Source organism: Papaver somniferum, chromosome 1 (assembly GCF_003573695.1).
Source record: "Papaver somniferum cultivar HN1 chromosome 1, ASM357369v1, whole genome shotgun sequence".
NCBI lineage: Eukaryota > Viridiplantae > Streptophyta > Magnoliopsida > Ranunculales > Papaveraceae > Papaver > Papaver somniferum.
Genome location: NC_039358.1, coordinates 1,074,293 through 1,098,778, shown reverse-complemented (window position 1 = coordinate 1,098,778; position 24,486 = coordinate 1,074,293). Strand labels below are relative to the sequence as shown.

General features: G+C 34.8%; 2 protein-coding genes across 2 annotated transcripts; one reads left to right on the top strand and one right to left on the bottom strand.

Moving 5' to 3' along the window:
• Positions 1-1,552: 1,552 nt before the first annotated feature.
• LOC113276913 (7-deoxyloganetin glucosyltransferase-like) lies at positions 1,553-3,397 on the bottom strand. Its single transcript, XM_026526302.1, has 2 exons — positions 2,733-3,397; positions 1,553-2,621 (listed from the first exon to the last, which is right to left on the bottom strand). Exons 1-2 carry the CDS (start codon positions 3,244-3,246, stop codon positions 1,672-1,674), a joined length of 1,464 nt encoding a protein of 487 aa, XP_026382087.1. The 5' UTR covers positions 3,247-3,397; the 3' UTR covers positions 1,553-1,671.
• A 1,195-nt stretch (positions 3,398-4,592) lies between these two features.
• Positions 4,593-11,132, top strand: LOC113276897 (4-coumarate--CoA ligase 2-like). Its single transcript, XM_026526301.1, has 6 exons — positions 4,593-5,982; positions 6,307-6,505; positions 10,060-10,205; positions 10,270-10,337; positions 10,435-10,537; positions 10,749-11,132. Exons 1-6 carry the CDS (start codon positions 4,783-4,785, stop codon positions 10,896-10,898), a joined length of 1,866 nt encoding a protein of 621 aa, XP_026382086.1. The 5' UTR covers positions 4,593-4,782; the 3' UTR covers positions 10,899-11,132.
• The last annotated feature ends 13,354 nt before the right edge of the window (positions 11,133-24,486 follow it).

Below are 24,486 nucleotides of genomic sequence, written 5' to 3'. Positions count from 1 at the left end.
GGTAGGCCTGTCAATGGATGGCCGAAATCCACTATTCGGTTCCAAATATCCGGAGTCTGTTAGGGTTACAATCCGACATATCGGTAAACGGATACCCGATTCCGATGACGTATCGGATATCCTTCTCTTAACGTAACGACACCGGTTAAGGGAGTTTCTGTTAGGTTAATATCCGATATCCGTTAGTGTGTAACTATATCATAAAATTTTCGGGAATTTTCTGATACATAATATCTTTTAGGTTTACTCTTTAGCCAATTGATTTCATCTCTTCTAACTAAATATCGGAAATTATCGAAAATTACCTAATATTAACAGAAATTATCGAAAATTAACTTAAATTATTGGAAGCTTTTTGTACCATGATAGATAACGGAAATTATCAGAATAATATCGGAATAATGTAGGATATCTGATAACCTTAACGTAACGGAACAGGATTTGATTTTTAGATTTCCGTCGAAAGTTATTGGATATTGGATATCCGGTAAAAGTTAACCTAACGGAATCGGATAAAAGCTTATTGCTAGATTCCAACCAAAAGTTTGTAATTTTCCATATTTTCGCGAATTTCTAAAAAGAAAAATAATATAATAAAATAAATAAACAAACAAAATAAGAAAAATCTTAGAAATCTATAATGATTTTCTTGATACACTAAATTGTTGATATGTTCCCAAAGAAAATCATGGTCCCCGAAAAATAATTCTTTCGGAGGCAAATGGGCCATTTGTGATTGATATTCACCGATAATTTTCCGTTTAGTTTTATTTTTTAGCTTACTGTCTGTTTTAATCGAACCTCTCGATTACGGGTGAAAACGCCGAGAGATTGGACTTGGAGTACAACAATTGGCAAGAATCTGACTATACTGCTTGCAATTTGATACATCGAAAGTTTGACTGCGTGAAGACGGGGATTTTCCACTTGACATTTTCATAATCAATCTACAGTAGAGATTTTTGGCCGAAAGGGACTTAAAAAGTGACCCAATTCTGCGTATATCGCAAATCTTTAGATTCAAAAACCATCAAACACGACTAAAGAGGAAAATATGACCAAAAAAATATCACCCATGTCACTAAAATGATGACGTACATGATTGCATGGTCAATGCTGTAAAAACAATTTTTGACGTGTATTAATAATACGTTCGAAATATTGACCGGTCAACTGGACTCGTGTTCAATGGTCAACAACACACGACACGTCGTAATCAGCGATATGTTTTTCGAGCTTTCTGTAAGAGTACACCCGCTCAACTAACTGAACTCAGTGTTACGCAGTCAATGGTCAATATAGGCTGATTGTACGTTTTTCGGACTCAATGAGTCTTCGTGTGACCAAAACCGTTGCGAAAAGTCTACCATCGAGGATAAAATAGGCATAATACCATTGTCAAAATTCCAAAATGTCGTTTTTGGAATTTTTGAGCGAGAACAGTACTGCCCGGAATATCATCCCTTTTTAAGTCGTTTCCCGATAAACAGCTCTTTACAGCATTTGAGAATAATCAATTTTAAAATTTATGTTGAACGCAAAACCCACGAGACACATATAAAATAGCTTTTATTGGAATGAAATTTGCAAGTAGATTAAACAAAGGACATGGACTAAAACTGGTACTGTATATAAAAAGACCTAAAATTGTTCACTCGATCGACAGTGATTTTAAACTGCTGAATTTTTTGTTACAAGTAGGAATTTGTTAATCATGTCGTCAATATTAGCCCAAGAAGAGCCACCAGGAGACGTGGCCACTTCAGCTTTCTCTTTCCACTCCATGGCTTTGTTCTTCATCTTTTTACTCTTTTCTCCTTCCATCAACTCTCTCACTACCTTCTCAACTTCGTCTCTCTTCACCTCATTATAAATCTCCATTCCTACTCCCCAATGCTTGCATGCGTAGCTGCAATTTGTTTGTTGATCTGCGAAGAACGGCCAACAGATCATAGGAACTCCACTAGATAAACTTTCTATCATTGAATTCCAACCACAGTGTGTTAGGAAACCTGCTATCGATGGGTGGTTCAGTACATTTTCCTGTGAACACCAGTTCGAGAGCAGACCTCTTTCTTTGGTTTCTTCTATGAACTCAGGTGGCAGCATTGCTGATTCGCCAGCTACCAAATCTGGTCGGATGATCCATAAGAAAGTGTGTTTACTATTAGCCAGCCCCAAAGCAAATTCTACTAGTTGTTTAGTGGTCATAACCGCTACGCTGCCGAAGTTCACGTACATGACTGAATGGGGTTCTTTGGAATCAAGCCATTTTAGACACTCGGTATCTTCTTTCCATAGATTTGATCCGAGAGACTGTGACTCGTTTTGCGGAATTTGATTGAGGTGTAATGGAAGTGGACCAACGGTGTAAATAGGTGGAAGTGACAATTGAGACCTGAATGCATCCAGAACCTCCATCTCCAATGAATCAAAGGTATTGAAGATCAGGGCTGTAGCTTCATAAGCCTCGTTAGCTGACTGTACAGCAAAATTCACAACGAAATCATTAGGATCCGTTGTTCGAACATAACTAGGAAGATCTTTAAACAATATATTCTTAATTCCAGGTATCCAGTCGATTTGGGTGTCCATGTAGCCATTTGTTAAACAACTTTCATCTGCAGTAGATAAAAAAAAGTTAGTGTCGCACAATTAGATTTTGATTCATAATTAAAGAACGGAGAACGGATAATATGTAAAAATGCTCGTCTCCCTCCTTTTGTGTGTACCTTTGAGCGGAACAAGACCTCTTTCAACGAGCTGAGGAAAATGCATGTAACATGCGAAGCTACAGAAGCTCGGAGTCTCAAAATTTAATCCCGGGATTCCTAGCTCTTTAGCTACTTGGAGAGCGAAGCCCATGTTTCCGTCAAATATTATGCTGGTCACAGGAGGAACGTTCGATGATGATGAACTGTTGTTGAGCCTAGACACAAGGTTTCGGAAAGGTTCTAAGCAATTATTCTCGATGGATATGGATATTCCGAGTGCTACCACGTCTTGGGTGGCATTTGGATCTGTTGGTGGTGGAAGACCATCAGGGATTGTTTCGAAATGAAAATCAGGCATACCTTTAAGTGAATCTGGTACTCTTGAACTGAGTAGCCGTTGATGATTGAATTCTGTATTCACAAAGGTTACATGAAGTCCTCGGAGATGAAGAATTTTTGCTAGTTTCATCATAGGACTAATGTGACTCTGAGCTGGATATGGGATGCAAACTACATGAGGCTTCTTCGTCATCCTTGAATATGGAAATGTTTTCTTCTAGTTTTGGATAATAGATCTCCTAAAATCAATGCAGAGGCTGTAGTAGAAGATACGAAGAAAAACTAAATGATCCTTGGCAACTAGATAAACTAGAAGAATATAAATTAAACATTTTCGGAGATAACTAAATATTAACCGATATCAAACAGTCAGGGTGAGAGGAGGTGGTTTTGTATGTTTCTAGCTAACAGTCAAGAGAAGGCATTTTCGTTACTTTTTTTTATTACTCCCTCCATTCCATTTTAGATGATGTTTTTAGAATTTTCATGCAGATTAAGAAATGGAGAGAGATATGAATATTTTCCATCTATATCTTTGAGAAAAGTAATCAAACATTAATTACTATTAGTACATTTTAAAAATAAATTTATAGTTCCAAGACAAAATGTTAGGATGTTACTGAAAATTTTATGGAAAAATATGAAAACCTTCAAGTAATGTGGAACAAAAAAATAATCCTAAAACATTATCTAAAATGGAACGGAGGAAGTATTAAACTACGTAAGAAAGAGGAGAAACAGGGTTCATAAAGCTTGAGTATCCAGACGAGTAATCCGACCACTAACAATAAGAATTCTAACGTTGAACACTGAAGAATGTCTAGTAAGTCCTTGTCATCAAAGCAAGAATGACGTCAATTAACGTTGTTTGGCACAAAAAAGAATGTCTAATGTTGAACACTAAAGAATGTCCGGTACATCCTTGACATTGCAGCAACAATGACACTTGGATTGTTTTTGTTGACCAACAAAAACAAAGGAACAAAAAGAATGTCTAATGATGAACACTAGAGAATATCTGGTAAGAATGCTGTTGGTTGCACCAAACATTCTTAGGACGACCAGTACGTAGGATTATATTGTCAGTATCATGCGCACCTCATCATCATCACAAAAGCTGACCGCTGGGCATGGTTGCTCACCTTGAGAAGACCACTTGCGCAAAAGTGGATATATGGTATTCTTTAAAATAGCAAAACCTAAATTGAGATAATACCTCGTCAGTATGACGCCCTCTGTTTCACTCTTTTATTTCCAAGAAAAATGTTATACTCCCTCCGTTTCTTAGAAAGAAATACTTTTATTTTTTTCATAACTAGGCTAAATTGAAAAAAATAAAAATATATGTTTTCTAGAAACGGAGGGAGTATTAGAAAAGAAGAAACCTTTATACAAATTACAAAGTAAAGGGAGTTACGCAATCATAAGAGTCTCCCTATTACTCCAAATGAGACTAGGAGAGACGAACTTAAATGCATCGGAATCACAAGACTATATAACTACAAGTTATTTGATAAAATCAATAATCTCATAGACCTCCTCTTTTTAGCTCCAAAAACTCTACCGTTCCTTTATTTGCTCTCTTTTCCATGTACTTATTAATCTGTGTTGTTCTCTCTACACCTCTACTTATTTTCCATTTCCCTTCCTCGTTCTTTCTCTCTATGTATCTCTCTCCATCTCTTTCCCACGGCACTTGTGAGTTTGACGCTCTCAAGCACCCTCGAACATGATTTATGTACATGCTGCACCGTCTAGCATGATTTCTATAGGTGCTGCTCCCTCTAACAGGATTGATGTACGTGCTGCACCCTCCAACATGATTTCTGTACGTTCTGCACCCTCGAACAAGATTCCTGTACGTGCTGCACCGTCTAACAAGATTTATGTACGTGCTGCACCTTCTAACATGATTTCTGTACGCGCTGCTCTGCTTCCGGCCTTTGTTTATCGATCGAAGCTCCCAGACATTCCCATCACCAACCAAATCCCACTCCACACATATTGTTTCGAAAACATCTCACAGTACCCCGAAAAACCTTGTCTGATCACAGGCTCTAACGGAAGAATCTACAGTTATTACGAAACTCATCTCAACTGCCAAAAAACTTCCGTTGGATTGTCTAAACTGGGTATAAGGAAAGGTGATGTGATCATGCTTCTACTCCAAAACTGTCCCGAGTTCGTTTTCTCGTTTTTAGGGGCATCGATGCTTGGAGCGGTATCGACCACTGCAAATCCATTTTACACACAAGCAGAGATTTTCAAACAAATCAAGGCTTCTAAAACAAAACTCATAATCACTCAGTCTCAATACGTAAAGAAACTCCAAGCGGACGACTCAGGAGAAAATGCTCCCAGAATTGGAAAAGATTTCATTGTTGTTACAGTAGATGATCCACCAGAAAACTGCCTACGTTTTTCCACCCTTTTAGATGCAGACGAGAAAGAAATCCCATCTGTTTCAATTCAACCTGAAAACGCTGTTCTTCTTCCGTACTCATCAGGAACAACTGGACCACCGAAGGGCACAATCTTAACGCATAAAAGTTTGACTTCAAGTATTGCTCAACAAGTTGATGGAGAGAACCCTAATCTGTATTTGAAATCAAGTGACGTTGTATTATGTGCTCTTCCGTTGTTTCATATATATGCTATACACATTGTTTTGCTATGTTCCCTTAGAGCTGGAGCAGGGGTGCTATTGATGCCAAAATTTAATAATACTATACTAATGCAACTCATCCAACGTTACCGAGTTTCGGTTGCCCCAGTTGTTCCACCATTAGTCCGTGCCTTGGTCAAGAACCCGAAGGTCGGGAGCTTCGATCTGAGTTCCATTCGCGCAGTTTTATCAGGGGCGGCACCGCTTGGGAAAGAATTAGAAGATGCTTTTAAGAGTAGATTTCCTCAAGCAGTTGTTGGACAGGTAAAACACAACAAACCATTTTTTTACGTCCCATTTTCCGTGGTCCGAGAAAAGCGTATTGTGTTTTTGACAACTACCTATCTTGTAATTTTACATACCAACAGTTATCTATATATGTTTTTATTCATGCCTTTTATGTGATTTTTACACGTAATAAATAACAAGCACACAAATAAAATAAGGAAGATAATGCTGCATTTACCTAGTTGTAGTCACCAAACTATGTTGATAGAGTAGTATTGTAGCTAGTAGGTGTGAGTAGTTCCCTAAACAGAGTTTTCGTTAGTGATAGATTATCACTAATTTGCTGAATTTATGAAATAGGGTTATGGAATGACAGAGGCAGGGCCAGTTTTAGCAATGTCACTCGCACTTGCAAAGCAATCGTTCCCATCAAAATCTGGTTCTTGTGGAACCGTGGTAAGGAATGCAGAGTTGAAAGTCATCGATATCGACACTGGTTTAACTCTTGGACATAATCAATCTGGTGAGATTTGTATTCGTGGACCTCAGATTATGAGAGGTAAATCTTTCTTCTTCTTCTTTTTTTTTCCGTCAAACTATTAATTAGATATATTACGGTTGAAAAAATTCAGCATCTCTAACACAACGTTGAAAAAAATGTGACGTGCGGTTTATCATTTGACTTTCATTTGTGATGGTTTTTGTACATCGCTTAAAAAAAGATCTATTATCTTAAAACTAAGCCCTAATAGTTAATTATGGTTTTATTCTGTAATTTTTTGATTTAGGTAAATAAAATAGAAAAAGAAGACGTTTTGTTTTAGTTTGATTTTGCATTATACGGATTTCATTAAATAAAATCGATGACATGGAAAGAATCAGATGTGTAACCAGAAGTCTAGCCAGGCCTTTTGATGTTCATGTCACCACTCCTAGTTAGATGATCTAACCACCCCATATGAAATTTTGTTAAATAGGGGCGTAAAATCTTACGTACGTAGCAAAATTCAATTTACACCTACTGTTAGAGATGTTCTAAGTGGATTATAAGCTATCAGAAACCAAAGAAATATATTATTGGACGACCAAAAGAATTTTCGGTGTTATTAGAAAATGTGATTTTGCCCATCAAGCTTCTTTCAACTTCGATCATATTGGTTCGAAGTTGATCGTATTTTCTTCCAAAACTAATTTGATAACCAAAGATTGGTAGTCCTTAATCTAAAACGTCATTAACTCGATCTAAAACGATTTAATTTTTGATTGCGTCAAATAAAAACAAGCCGACAAAGCATGGTATTAAACAAAATTAGAAGCCGCAAGTGTAAGAAAAAATCAATTAGGACGGTTCTTGACCGGGCTCATCGTTCCATTATCATCACTTAATTATTTATCAGCGATTCTAAAAGAACCGCAATAAAAACAACGAAAAAAACAATCTCTCACACATTTTCATAGTTTGCGGGTCACAGTGAGCCCCGCCCTTCGAGAGATTTGTAGGGCCCACGTATTTTGTGTCTGGTGTAGGGGCCCACGTATTTTGCATCTGGTGGTTTTTCTGTTGTTTCTAAACAGCGGTTCGTTTAAAAATTTTGATTATTTATTCGGGAATTTTGATTTTGTCATATTCTAGGTGGTCCTGTGTTATTTTAGTCCACCGACATAAATAAAAGTTTAGTTTGATCTTTATTAAATAACAAAAGACTAAAACAACTTTTTTTGTCTTATATTATCTAAATATCTAGGTTGTTTTTGGTTTTTTGGATATCCCAACCTAGGTTGGGTTATCCTGGAAAAACGGTTAAATTGTGTTTGTCTCATTGCAAATCCAATCCTGGATAAGGATTACTAAACCTTCCTTGATTTTAGAAAGCTAAAAAGGTGAGGTTATGGTATTCTTACAAATACCTGGATTACATGTATCCTTATCTGGGTTAGATAGTTATTTTCCTTTAAAATAAGTAATTGCCTTAAAAATAAGTATTTATATTAACCTATTTCTGGAGTCAAACAAACACAAATTAATCTAGCCAAAAATATGATAGAATTTTAGACAAACAACATTAAAGATTACCAATAAGAAGGTTTTCATAAATTAAATTAAGACAAACTATTCAGGAATATGTTATCCCATTTCCAAGCTCCCAAACAGACCCCTAATGTTTCTCCATTATACCTATGCATCTTTTTCACGTCCAGATTTTTTTTTTTTTTTATCAGACCCAGATCTATTTTCTCCCTAACAAATTTCCATTTTTTTACTTTCCAGAAATTCATCTTTGTTTATTTATTAACAGTCCAGTAACATCTTCATTTCAAATGGAATAAGAAAGAAAGTAAAAAGTGGTTGTCTGTAACACATTTCTCACCATCTAAAATACTCTATCAACTGTGTGTTAATGGATTTACAAATGAAATGAACTTGTGATGTTAGTTCATTTGGAGAATTAACTCGTAGATAATAGTTCATAATGGTAATTTATTTGTAGAATGAATTGGTTGATGGTAGTTCATATTCTAGCAGCTCACTAAGTAGAATAAACCCATATGGTAATTCGTTTGTTGAATGCACATACAGTAGTTCATTCTGTAAAATGAACTCGTAGATAGTAGTTGAACTTGTATAGTAATTGTTTTTGTAAAGTGAAATCATATAGTAATTCATTTTATTGAATGAACTCGTTGATGGTGTATTTTATTTCTGACAGTTCAATTTTTAGAACATATTCTTATGGTAGTACATTTTGCAGAATAACTTGCAATTATACTTAGTCCATTCTGTAAAATGAACTAGCATATATAGCCAGTTCACTTTGTAGTTGATTTCTAACTAAATAATCACATAAAAATTAAAATCTTCGGAATATTTTTATAATGGTACTCTCTGGAAAGATTGAATATATAAAATTTATTAAATTTCGATTTATAATTTAAGATATATTTATTTATTTTTTTACCTCTTTTTGCTAATTTAAAAAGAAAGTTATTTTGAGAATATTTAAAAGATAATAATGTCGTTACCGCGTGAGTATCGTTCACTATAGGACCAAATAATTATTTTTGGACGAAACTGAAAGAATCTTTCTAAAATACGATCCTAAAGCACTTTGACCAGGTCAACAAGACCAAACTGAACTACAACATCTTACATTATGATTAAATGATAGTTTCTACTTTTATTTTTATTTTATACGGAAAACATCTTATTAAAAGAGAAAAGGAGAAACCCATGGGATATCTCTTAAAGAAAAAGACAACAAAGAAAAAATACAATGCAAAGAAATCTCAAATAAAATCTCAAAGAATAAAAGATTTCAATTGAAGATTTACCAAACATAGGGTTAATCGTAGGCTAAGTCAGATACGTTAAATGTGGTTGAGTGAAGAGTGGGACTCAAAAAGAAGAAAAACCTAAATTAAATTTAATAGTGGGCCATAATTTTTTTTTTCTTGATACCTTAGACTAGTGGTCCCTAGGTATTTCCAAACTCCTTAAATTGGAATGGATTCTGGAAATTACAGGGTTCGAGCCCCTACCTTCATATTGGGAGTGAGCATGAGAACCACCAGACCACTTTATGGTTCTCTAGTGGGACATAATTCTGAAAACTCATATTCTGTCCCTGGTAAAAGTATCTCACATGCATAAGTTGTGACATTTCTCTGCATTCGTAGAGAATCTTCCAAATGAATCCATATTGACATTGCTTGTATGTACTCCCTCCGTCCAAATTAGATGAGCTAGTTGTAGTTTGCACAATTCTTAAGGCAAGGAGGAAAGGGGAGTATGTTTAAATATTTTTTAATTATATCCTTATGGATAATAACTAGTAAAACATAGAAATGATTTATCTGTTAAACTGTACCACGGTTTTTCATAAACTTTATACCGTTGAAAATCATTTTAAAACACCTACGAAACGAATATAAACATGACTATCAAATTATACATATTTCTTATAGTAACAACAATCAATTAAAAGGGTAGTTTTAGAAATATCCCTTGATTAGAGAGAGAGCTCGTCTATTTATAGGACAAAATTTAAAACCAACTAGCTCATCTAATTTGGGACGGAGGAAGTATATATTTTGATCTTTTCTTGTTGATTGTAGGATATTTAAACGATGTGGATGCAACTGCGAGTACAATCGACGTGGAGGGTTGGCTTCACACAGGAGACATAGGTTTTGTCGATGAGGACGAAGAAGTTTTCATTATAGACAGAATTAAGGAAATGATCAAATTCAGAGGATTCCAGGTAAATTTTATTTATTTGTTTAAGTTTTCTTTTATAGAACTATATAAATTTGGGCTGAATATAGGTAGCACCGGCCGAGCTCGAGGCAGTACTCTCAAGTCACCCATTGGTTGCTGACGCAGCTGTTGTTGCGTAAGTACAGAACTGATTAACTTCATAAGTAAAGTACTCAAGATATCAAATTAGTCAATCACCTTTTCTTCATTTCATTATCTTTTTTTTCCTATAGTCAAAAGGACGACATAGATGGAGAAATTCCAGTGGCGTTTATCGTTCAATCAGATGGTTTTGAGCTTACTGAAGCAACTGTAAAAGAACATGTTTCTAAACAAGTAAGTTTAGAATATAATTTGGAAAACAGATATGTCCATATTGATTATGATCGATTAACAAATTCGTTCTTGTAGAATTCGTATCTTGAAAGATAAATAACAAGTTTCATATTTGGAAGAATTCAGATTTGATTATTTGGATACGACTAGATTGTATCCATGCATTCATTATGAATTTCTTTAACAGCTTTCATGTTGATACTGGCTTCAGGTTGTATTTTACAAGAGATTGCATAAAGTCTTTTTCATCCCCACTATACCAAGATCCCCTTCTGGCAAGATCTTAAGAAAAGATCTAAAAGCTATACTTGATTCTTCGTCGGGCATCATCTTGATTAACAAAAAGCATGCAGTTATTTGATGGGCGTGGGTCATGACTATAACAATTGGATTGCAAAATGTTTGAAATAATCATGGTTGACGTGTTTTAGTATAACCTAAAGAGAATCCTGAGCTTGACTTTCATATTTGAGATCACTGAATCGGCTCTCGAATCTAGAGTTGAGAAATCTCATAAAAACTCTTCTTGTGCATCGAAAACAGACAGGAAAAGATGTATTTATGAATCGTATTAATAAAAAAAAAATTATTTTATTTCCACAAAATATACATGTTCATACATTGTTGGAGATGTTCCAATTTATACTGCAAATTTTTCTGGGCCACACACGCTAACAAAATGTGTTAGAATACTATCTCTAGCTATCAAGGGGATCAATTGACATGGTTATATTAACACTATTTTGGTATTTTCTCGTTATCTATCTCTCTGTCTAATTTATTTAACTACATGATAATTGAAACACAATACTTAATTTTCCTTTATTGTGGCCAATAAGTTGATGTGAATATTTCTGGTATGAGTATTAAGACATTCTACCCTCTCACTCACTAGGGCCCCACATGGAACTACATTTACAATTCTGAGTAATTTTCCCACTTCTAACTTTCCACCAAGGGTAACCCTCACTTCCTCCGCCACATCAACCCAAGTTTTTTAACTTACCCACTCCCTTTTGTAACATACTTCTTTTAGGGTGGGTTTGGATGTATAATTTTAAAGGTGGGATTTATGGGTTCAAGGGATAGTGGACTTACATTTCCCTTGTTACGGTTGGCTTTCCAAATCCCTGGAAATACGTTTCCGATGGGATTCACTTTTCCAGCAAATCCTTCATATGGTGTCTGACCCTCCCCCTAATATTTTCTGGGAAACTTATCATGGATCTATGGACCCACTTTTTATTTACTCCAAATCTCGTATATATACAATTTTAAGATTCTTAGATCAATGCCAAACAATACATGGATTTTAACACAAGAAAATTTTATGAATCCTAGGAATCACAACTGAGTTACCAAACATACAAGGGATTTACATGAATCCCAAAATTTATAAACTCGTGGGATTATAAATTCCTGAGAATTGTGAATTCTGCAAACAAATCCACCATTACTCCCTTGTTTAATCTTTGCTGAGAAAGTATATCATGCATTAAAAAAAACAATCGTTAACTTTCGCATTACGCACTTTGTTTCCCTTTTTTCTTATCTTTAATACTTAATCAAGACAAAGATATTTGTGAAAACCCAGATTGTGGTTCTATGGGCACTGTTAATGAATAAAATTTAGGTAATTATTTCTTTTCTTTTTGTTTTTATTTTGTCGATTTTGAAAAAACGGGGGTCTAACAACCACACACAAAAATTCGTTTGGGAATCTGAGAGGACATACTCCAATATACTTTCAAGAGAATCAACTAGACAATCAGACTCAATCTATAGGAAAGTATATCAAGGAGCAATATATTTATTTCTCAATTCAATACGCAATCAAACAAATAAGAATTTGCGACCCCGATTGAATATAAGAACTATAAATTGAACGGTAAAAAAGACTAATGTTCAAGGATCAATCAATTTCAATCAACAACCAATGGTTGGATTTCCCAATTGATCGATTCAACGAAGAACATGTGATATTTCAATTATATAACAATATATAATGCGGAAAATAAATAACACAAACACCTGAATTTTGTTCACGAGGAAAACAGCAAATGCAGAAAAACCCCGGGACTTAGTACAGTTTGAAACACCACACTGTATTAAGCCGCTACAGACACTATCCTACTACCAATGAACATCGGACTGGACTGTAGTTGAACCCTAATCAATCTCACACTGATTCAAGGTACAGTTGGGATCCTTACGTCTCTGATCCCAGCAGGATAATACTCACTTGATTCCCTTAGGTGATCTCACCCACAACTAAGAGTTTCTACGACCCAAAGTCTGATAAACAAATATGTCTCACACGGAAAAATCTATTGGAAAAGATAAATTTGTCTCCCACAGAAATACCTACGAGTTTTGTTCCGTCTTTTGATAAGATGAACATGAACCAATTGATAAACCGGACTTATATTCCCAAAGAACAGCCTAGTATTATCAATCACCTCACAGTAATCTTAATCGTTGGGAAACGAAACAAGATATTGTGGAATCACAAACGATGAGACGAAGATGTTTGTGACTTATTTTTATCTTACCTAACGGAGATCACTCTCGAGCAAATCTTAGAGAAGATAGTACTCAATCACGATAGAACAGGGCAAGATCAGAACACGCAACTACAGAGAAAAATAGTTGGGTCTGGCTTCACAATCCCAATGAAATCTTCAAATCGTTAACCTACAGGGTTTCATGAAAAACCTAAGGTTAAAGGAGAATCGACTCTAGCTTATGCAACTAGTATCACACAGGAGGTGTGGGGATTAGGTTTCCCACTTAGTAGAGTTCTCCTTTATATCGTTTTCCAATCAGGGTTTGCAATCTTAGTTACCTTGGTAAGAAAGCATTCAATATTCAATGTTAGATTAAAATCTGATTAAACCCAAGCTAATATCTTTCAACCGTTAGATCGAACTTAGCTTGTCATACACAAATGAAATGTACCTTCATTTATGTTTGATTAACCGTACCTAAACGTGTACACCAAGTTGGCTCAAAAATAGTTAACCGAAGTTAGCCATATGACCACTCTCATACCAACCTTATTCATCTTAACCATAACTAGTTCAAATGACTCAAATGAAACTAGTTAAAGAGTTGTTCAATTACTATACTTTCATACAAGTATACAAGAACACAATTGAAGAAAAATCGGTTTGATTCACTTGAATCAATTCATGAACATTATAGTCACGATTTTCAAATATTGCATTCCTTATTATACAAATGTATTAGTTCATGAACATAACCGATTTTAGAACTTTAACCTTCAAGTATGCAAACAGGTACGCATACTTGAAATACTCGGTCTGAGTTTGGGTTTCGCCAGTACGCGAATGGGTACGCATACCACAACACTTCCAAACTACAGAAGAAAAACTCGGACATGAACCTTACACCGGTACGGATACTTAGGTTCCCGGTTTTCTCAAACCAACAGGTACGCATACTAAAGTTCCCGGACATGGATTACATATATGCAAGAATGCAGAACATGTCACAATCCAATCATGGTTAAGTATTCTAAACTCTTATTTCAATCATTGAAACTTTCTTAGAGGATGACAATAGCCGTTTTGACACAGTATTAGCATCAAAGAAATTTTCAAGTTATTGAAATAATCATAATGAAACATTCCAATCCTACATCAAATGATTGTATCACAAAAACCATGTAAGATGTTACTCGGAAATTTTCACATGATCATCTTTTGACTTTAATCAAGAATATAAGATGAACTTGGTTGAAGCGAAAGCTTACCAACACATATTTCGAGAAATATGTAAGCGAGTGAAACTCAGCTCGAAATCTCAAATGTGTATAAATGAAAACCATATCGTAAAATGACTTATGTCTCAAGATAGGAGATAGAGTAGAAATAGACTTTCCAAGTGATAGATGAGTTTCAGTCTCCACATACCTTTTTGTTGATGAAGTTCCACAAGCTTTCCTTAGTAGTTCTTCGTCTTCAATGATGAACGTCGTGAAGTCTAATGCTCAACTACACAATTTTTCCTAGTCTGAGACATCTATAAATAGACTAGAAATCAAGACTTATAGTTTTGATCACTAACATTGACAAACAAGCTTGAGATACCAACGCTTGCGATTTCGACCGAGCAGTGCTCTAACAATGTCCCCCTTTTTCAATTTTAGTGACAAAACTATCAATACATATGGATTACAAAATAGATAAAACTGTGTAGCTTGTCATACAAATGCTTGATCTCCTTGGTACTTCAACGATACTCGAAATCTTCGTCACTTCCAAGTACTCCAATGATTCCATAGATATTCAATTCAGCATCATTGTTGTTGAACATCTGTAGCTATAACAATGAGAAAACAGTTGCTCTCAATCATTGTTATACAGTGTCATAGTACAATTACACAACATCAAAGTTCAATTGTACCACAACTTTGATAACAATACTATGGTGATATGTATCACTCCCCCTTAGTCAATACTTCATATCCCATGAAAACCACTCCCCTTTACATAAAGATCCGTAAACCATATGTATTTGTTGTATTGAACTACACATTAATTCTCCCCCTTTTTGTCAATATAAATTGGCAAAGGTACAAAAACTAGTGGGATCCTAATGAAATTTCCATAGAGATACTTCATGACCAAAATAGAACAACATATCAACTTGTTTTGATGCAATCATATAGCCGAAGCTAAATGCATTCATTAAGGAGTTTATAAAGATACAAGAAAACTACTACAATATTCCACAGCCGCACTCCCCACAAAGATTTGGCAATTAAGCACAAGTTCAATAAGAACTCTCCCCTATAAAATGTCATTCCCGAAAGAACAACAAGAGCGACCTTATTTTTACAAGAAAAGAATGATTTATTTGGACATAATCAAATCACATGAGAACATGAATTTGTATCCAAAGTGTTCAATTGAATTAACCACAAGACAAAATGATCCATTCAATTGGCCATGCTCAACATAAGAAAACTTACGGAGCAACACAATATATGCACAAAGATGTTGATCAGGGAAAGACCAATATTGCGAAATAATCAAAGATTCATTCTATTTTTCATCACTAGTTGTACAATGACATATGATAGAGTTAATCTTTGTAAACAAAAGTTCATCCTATCTTCCATCAATATTTGCATAATGACACAATAGGCTTAACTTTTGTTGTCAAAAGTTCATTCTATCTTTTATCAATATTCTCATATCGACATATAATAGTGATAACTTTTGAGCACATATGGGATAATAAAGGTTCACGGACGTAAAAAAACATATCCCATCACAATTTGCAATATATGAAATCAGAAAGATTAATACTGCAAAAATCATCTTCCAAATCACCATTAGAATTTAAACAAATAAATCTAAAAACATTGCAAGATGAAAACATTGGAAATAGCTATGTGTACTCACAATAATGGCTATTTCAAACCCTAGTTATCCTTCTTAAAAACACAAGAATAAATTCTCATAAGAAGTTTCCTAGACATTGAGACCTCTGAAAAATTCTTTATCGTCCCCGAACTCCTTGTCGTCAACAGCCATGGGATCATAAGGTTCATGGAGAAAGGAGTCAATTCTAACAAACCTTCTAGGCTGATAATGTTGAACCAGGGCCTTCTGAATTTCAAGAGTTCTCAAAACAATAGCTTTTATTTGTTGAATTTCCTTCAACCCTTCAAGAACCCCAGAAAACTTCTGTGAGTTTGAGGGAACGCTTCTTGGCTTCCTCACATTCCTTCTTTTTATTTTCAAAGTTGGAGGAAACGGAGATTTATCTTTTTCCTTCATGATTGATGGCTTAACAATCATATTAACATCTTTTCCATCAGAAGACATGATGCTTAGAGTATCCATACGCGTACGAGATTGTGAGAGGAAAACACAATTTAAACTCAACAAGCAGTCTTAAGATAAAAAGAGTTTCAAGATAAGGAAAAAGAAATGTAGGGTTACGAAACCTTTAAACACACAGGTTCGTGCTCGCACAATTCACAACCTTAAAGAGAATAGAATTGTCGAGAATAACCCTCATTTATTATTCAAATAGAGAGGTCCTTCCAATATCAATTAGATATGAAAAGATGGAAGAATTTTGATAAGGCACAACTAAAAAGAGAGAAAGAAAACTACCACTACAAGAAAAACACCTACTAACAACACTGAAAAACCGTTGTCTAAATAGTATGACAACGGTTTCCCAAACATTGTCTACCTACGTGTTGAGAAAAGCCTCATCATGTCAACAACAGTTTTTCTCCATTGTAGTTCCATAGCATAATCACAACAATTATTTTCCATTGCAGTATCACAAACTCGACAATATTTTAAAAACGTTGTAGAAATGTTTTTATATTTAAAAAAAAAAAAAATAGCTAAAGAAATAATTCAGGAAACAAAATAACAGTACATGAAAATTTTATATATTTGATATTCTCAAAATGTATTCCTATCTTTACATTAAATCTATGATACAAAAAATATAAAGTGTAATTCCATCCTTTGCACTGGTCTTATATGCAGCTGTAGATGTAAGATATGTGTTCGAGCCGGTGCCTTTGTTGATGGTCCTTGGTGATCTTTCGAAGTGAAAACACCTCCTCCCTGCACAAAACTCTAAAAAGATGGGAAAGATGAACCAATTTGAGAATAATTGGAGACTCGGAAAACTTAGTACGTGATTATAACGGCTTCATTTTCTGAATTTGGTAGAAAAATGAAACTGAATAATACAAAACATCCATTCATAATAATAAGCAAGTAAAAGAGAATTCCCAAATTCATTAACTCCACCAAAGCCAAACTGCTGCAACCACCTAATTATTGATAACATGATATGGGAAAAAGAGCATAACATAGTTTAGGAAAAGAAATAAATGAAAAAAACTTCTTAGATAATGAACACTAGAAAACAGTGGCCATCGTGTGAGATTTAGCTAACTTACTCAATAAGAATACAACAAATGTTATATAAGATTAAAACAGGTTCATATCAAATTTCAACAGCAATACCTAAAATGAAGGACAAAATGACATTGTTTTTCAAACCTCAAGCCACCGGACGAATCTGTGGCATGTGAGAAAATACAACAAAATCATATGCTTCCACCAAACCAAAGCAGCTCCACTCTGTTGGGTCGATGGCAAACCAAAATCATAAGTGACAACTACTTTATGAAATATTGATTTGGTATAAGAGGGAAAATCAAATACAAAACTACTTCTGAACACTTAATAAGAAATTAAAAGATTGAAATTTACATTCAGATTTAGCAAAGATAATCTAGTGGAACTAAAATTCAAGCGAATTATTATGAAGATGATTCATGTTTCATGCTTAATTAACGTTGAAATTGACCGAATCAGAGTCTAATATAAAGAAAAAAACTGAAATTCCTTACTAAATTGAGCTCAATCATGAAAAACATAAACGTTAGATGTATGTATAGATGAATCTGGGAAATAAGCCCCAAATTTTTACCAGAAAAGCATTAATTTCCTTTTCTCTCCAACTCAAAACAAAAACCAAACACCAAAATTTATTTAACAAGAAAATGAATAATAAATTCGTTCTTTATCAAAACATCAACGCCGCAGTTGGAAGTTCAGATTTTTCCCGAAATTATCAATTCAAAAATCTGATCTCAGCTTCAAAAATTTGGAGAAGAAATTCAAAATAGGTTCAAACAAACAAACAAAACGATCTTAAATCAGTTTTATAATTGAATCAAACTTGTCATCCTGTAGTTAAATCTTCAATCGAAGATCCAGATTCAACAAATTAAAATACTGAAATCAATAACTACAAATTACAGACTATTAGAGTACATATAACTCGTCGTACAGATCTAGAAATAGAAAAAAGAAAAAGAGAAATACATACCGGTTGAAATCTGGACGCCATCCATTGACTAAACTTGAACTTGATTGATCAGGAGGAGAAAGAAAGAGTGAGAAAGAGCGGCGGAAAATGAGACTGGATTAGGTTTAGATTGGTTTATTCTATAAAGAGAAGATTATATGGTTAACACAATTACAGGGATGTATTGGATCAAGATTTATACAGATAAAAGTAGACACTAGTTTACCTGAATCTAGTGGATTTATAATGTTTCTTAAAAGATTCTTAAAGATATACAATTTGGATTACAATGGGTTGAATTAGGATTAATTCAGATTAATAAAAACTAAAGTGGATTACCAAATCGTAATATAATTGAAAAAACAAAGATTATCATGCTTCCTTTTAAAAAAAAAACAACCATCAATAAGTGTTGGTGGTGGTGGTGGTGGTTGGTGTATCTGGTGGAGTTGGTGGTGGTGGTGGTTGTGGGTGGAGGTGGTGACTGTTGGTGGTTATTATTGGAGGTGGTGCTGGTTGGTGCTGGTTGTGTTGTGGTGGGTGCTCGTGGTCAGTGGTGGTTTTTGTTGGGGGTGGTGGTGGTTATTGGTGGTCGGTGTTGGTAGTCAATGGTGGTTGTTTTTGGTGGTGGTGGTGTTGGTTGTCGATTTGTGGTTGTGGTAGTGGTGGTGAGTGGTGGTGGTGGAAAAACATAACATGTTGTGAAAAAAATAAAACCAAAAAAATAATAATTTGTCCATAAGAATCCATGAAACTCATGTGGTTTGAATTGAGATTGATATGAGATAATAAAACACATATTTTGGCTACAAATGTTCATAAGAATCCATATATATATCTTGGCCCTTAACTATCCTAAGATATCTCAAATGAATTGAATACCTAGGATATATGTGGAACCTTAATAAATACTAATTGAATACCATGGATATTTTATGATTCCTTATATATCCTAATCGAATGCCTATGATTTTTTAGGATTGTTAAATATCCATATAAATCCTTTTTTAGGATTGGTTTAGATTGGTTTTAGTATTATATAGTATTATTATTTGCTTAACATATCAAAAAAAAAAAATTTTTTTGAAGGAGACAGATTAAGAATTATATTAATCCTCACTAAAAGTAAGACGTTGCATAATACAATTCGGTGGATCATTATGATACCACCATCTGTTAACAAAGTTACAGATTGCGTATTGAACTAAGTCATGCGCAATAGAGTTGGCATCTCTAGGAATAGCTACAAATTTAACTTCACTAAACTCCTTGATGCGATCACGAATCGATAGAATCGTTGAGCAAATACTCCAAGGGATCTCGTTCGTATTTCCTTTCACAGCTTTCGTAATATCAGATGCATCTCCTTCCACAATAACTCGATGTAGTAGAAGTCTTTTAGCAAGTTGCATCCCAAAGCCATACGCCTTTGTTTCTGCCACAGCTGCAGAAAAAGTACCAAAGCATGTTTCACCAAACCCCAGATGATTACCAAACGAATCCACCGCAATAGCTGCCACAGCACCTTTTCCATTATGGTATGTTGCATCTACATTAACCTTCACAAACGTTGGAGGTGGAAGTTCCCAAACTGCCATATCGTTTTGATTTGCTGGTACCTCCGAGCAGAAATTCAGAGCATGATGAAGATCAAAATGCTTAAAATCGTCCAGGGCTTTGTGAATACAAGAAAAAACTTCAGACTGAGTATTGTTAAAGAACAAGTCGTTTCTTATCTTTCAAATATTCCAAAGTAAACAAGAACCTAAATTCAACATGATTCTTTGATCTGGATAATCCAAACAATAGTTGATAATATCCATCACTGTGTCTCCCTGTATTTCAATCAATATAGGACTAGGGTGAAACACTTCCACAGCAAACTGACAGTTGAAAAGAAGATGAAGAATTGACTCCTCAGCTGCACCGCATAAAGGACATATATTTTGAACATGGGGATTATATTTGCTTAGATTTACATAGAGTGATATACCCTCGTGAAGAACTTTCCAGATAAAATTCCAAATCTTTGGAAAAACTTTAATCTGCCTCTAAGACTTCTTCCAAGAAAATTTCCTCATCGACGAAGTTGTTGGATATTGATCTGAGAGAAGTTTGTAACAAGACTTTGTAGTGAATTGCCAGAAGGAGTTTTCAACCAAATTAACTTGTCTTGAATCTCCTCTTCTTGCGGAATATATATTTGATATATAAGTTCAGCTTGGTCTTGCGGAAACAACTCCAATAATAACTCCATATTCCACGATTTCTGCCCCTGAACGAAAGTTATGAGACCCACGTTACTTCAACTGACGAATTATTCAGTCTATGAGGTCTGAAACCTGGCAGATTTGGAATCCTCGGATCCTTCCAAACCTGAATCGTATTTCCTCACCCAATGAACCAATAACAGTTATTCACGAAAATATTTCGGACGTGTATTATATCTTTCCAAGTATTAGAATCACCCTTCTTTATCTGATAATCCCAAAAACACTCATTCTGCAGATATTTCGCATTATACAACTGAACCCATATTGCTTGCTGATTCGTCAGGAATCTCCAGACCAGTTTAGCGATAAGAGAGAGATTAACCAATTCCATATTTCTCATACCTAAATCTCCATCTTCTTTGGATTTCATCGCTTTCTCCCATCTGAAAAATGTTGTTTCTTTGTTCTCACTTCATGACCCCACCAGAAAGCTCTCTGAGTTTTAGTCATTTGGTTCGTCACGCCTTTAGGGAGAATGCAGGTACTCATGGAATATACTGGAATTGTAGAAAGAACACTTTTTGATAGTAAAGTTCTCCCTACTTGGTTAAAAAAGAATACCCTCCATCCAGCAAGTTTTGAATCAAACTTGGATTTTAATGGCTCGAAAGTATCAATGCTTCTATCTGATTTTAAAGGATATGTCCTCAAGTACTTTTCTTCTTTGTGCATTTGTTTAACTCCTAACATCTGGATGGTTCTCCCTCTATGAGTATAAGTGCATCCTTTATTGAAGTGAATTGAAGACTTCATAAAATTTATCACCTGTCCTGAGAAGGATGAATAAGTGTCCAGAATTACTTTCAGTTGTTGTACATTTACCTCTGAATTCTTCCCGAAAAAGAACAAATCATCGGCGAACATTAAATGACTAATAATAGGAGCATGACAATTAACCCGATAACCACTGAAAAGACTTTCATCCTCAAATTTTTTCATCAACAGTGATAACCCTTGAGAACATATGATGAAAAAAGACGGTGAAAGAGGACAACCTTGGCGTAATCCCCTTCCACTACTAAAATTCCCATATGGAGCACCATATGGGAATTTCATTACTCTTAAGTTATAAAAAATTATTTCCTTAATTATATTATGATTTTCATAACTCTTAAGTCAATTGTCCAGTTGGTGCACTAAGCCTTAATATTCTAAATATAACTCTACATTCACGTAAAGATTGATATAATAGATTTTATTTATTAAAATTGAATATGTATACTATATTTTGTTAAATATTGGCGTTGGTAATTTAATATGATTTAAATTTTGAGTCTGCATAAAATTTTAACATGTCTTAATAGTCTTAGATTTTTCTATTAATTTTCTATAACTATTTAATTATAATTTATTTATCTTGGAAGTATTATAAAATAAAAGAAACAAGATGTCTTTTAAACGTCGGTGGTGGGAAGCCTATCGATAAGCTGGGCGCCAATACCTTTCAGAATAGCAATTCCAATTCTATGAAAAAGAGCACCACCTATCTTATGATTCGCATCGTGACTTATAAGGCAGTTTCTTAATCTGTTCAGAAATAAAATTGTATCATCCCCTAATTCCCCTAAGGTTGAGAAAGCGAGAACACCAAATTCATAACCATGAGTGGTGCACTTATCGAGGTATTTATTTCGTTTACGAGTGATTGCCATGGAGATTGCATTCCCGGGAGTAAAGTTGCGAGTGCTAGCACTTATAAAGGGGGAGACACCCGTGACATCAAAACAAACATCCTTCCCACTTTCCTAGTTGAGCACAAGAATGTCTGCAGGCTTAAGATTTTTGGCTGAGGTAGAACGTAAACCCAGGGAAGCTTCTTTTCTGGCTGGTACTCCGGTTTTGTAACATATATCCGAAAAGACATCTCTCACGCCGTCATGTCGGTATTTACTCCCCACATCCTTGGCGCCGTGGACGACATGGTCACCATAGATATCCATAGGATTGTTACAACATGAGCATATGGTGTCTTCATCGAAGAGAGGAATACCAAGACCGTATTGCAATACTGCACGAAATTGACTGGGACCAATATATTGACCAAGCCCTGGAATAGGAATCGCCTTGAGAAAGTCCAAAGCATGAGGAATCCGGTTGTTGTGCCATAAGAAAAGATCTCTCTCTGTGAAGGAACAGGTTGATGGGAGGTTTTCTACGACAACACCAATAGATTATAATTGCTTCTTCTTATTATTATTTATTATTTTCATCTATATATAATTATTATTATAATATTTTATTATTAACATTGATGGTCGAACTACTATTCTAACTTCTCTTACAAATATTGTTGAGTCCCAAAGATATTATTAACATTTAATTAATTATAAATTGTTGATTCTACGTATAAGTCAAGGTACTCAATAAATTTCTACGTGACTTTCAAGATTTATCAATAATACTAATCTCACTATTTTTAGTTTTGAATTGTCTACGTGTTCACACTTTTTAGATTAATTATTCTCAAATCCTTATTAGCTAAAGTTATTGGTGTACCCTACAACTTTTACTTCATTACATATATATAAAAAACCAAACAAACAAATCAATCAAACAAATAATCTTTTAATTATTGGTAACTTTTAGTGATTAAGATTTATCTCACAACCCAACCCAGTTCTAACTAATCTAGTTCACTAACTGGCACTGGATATTCCTATTGTTACCCATATAAGATGTAATAGTGAACTCTAATACCAACACTGTAGCGCCCCCAAAGCTAGCAGCTGACTAATCCAAGCGATTAACTAAATAAAGAGGCACTAAAAATCTAAATCATTCACTTAAACAATCAATTAAGAAATCTGCTACAAAACTTAACCCAAAACTAGCCCCTCTTTGAAACATATATACAAGAACTCCTCTCATATGATACATATACAATAGTCATTTGGTTTACAAATAAAATATACAACATAATAAACATAGCCGAAATTAACCAACTAACAGACTCAACTCCTCGAAGCTTTCACTGTGCAACTCTGTCTTTGAAACTGAAAGTGGGAATGGGTGAGCACATCATCCCTAAAAAGGGTGCCCAGTAGGAATAATATTTAACTTTCAAGTAATCATTGGAATGATATGGAAAACAATTCATGTTTTACCAAAACACTAATGCACAACCAATTCACAGTGTTAAGCAATCATGTATATGGAACTAACTTCTTCGTCAAACAATGTATAACATTTAATCCCCAATTCCAGCACCTAGTAGGTAATATTGCGGTGTATCTCCCTAGTGGTGTAGGATGTTAGTACTGGAAAAGGAAGAAACCACACATAGATAAAACTTCTCAAAGGAAGAATATGATTATTCAAAGTCTGTCCTCTTTTTCTTCAGACGCGGACATATATAGGCCTTATTAGGCTTAATGACAATATCTTCTAAGATTAATGCAAATAAAAGGAAATCTACCCAAATACGATATCATGCAAGATATCTCTTATTTCTTAACAAAATAACAAACATGCAGATATTCCTGCATGGTTAACGAATATTCTTTCGCTGCTCTCTTCCTTCCAAATAAGATTCTGCGATATCTTGCACTACATCATTCTCCCCGGGAAAGAGGAAATTCGCCCTCGAATTATGCAGAGTTAGGAAGATCATCATCGGACGAGTCGCCGTGGTAGGGAATTAGATGACGCACATTGAACACATCAGCCGTATGAATATGACTGGGAAGCTTCAGACGGTAAGCATTGGGGTTGAGTTTTTCAATAATTTCAAATGGACCAATCTTGCGAGGACCCAACTTGTTGTATGTACCCGCCGAAAAATGTTCCTTAATAAGC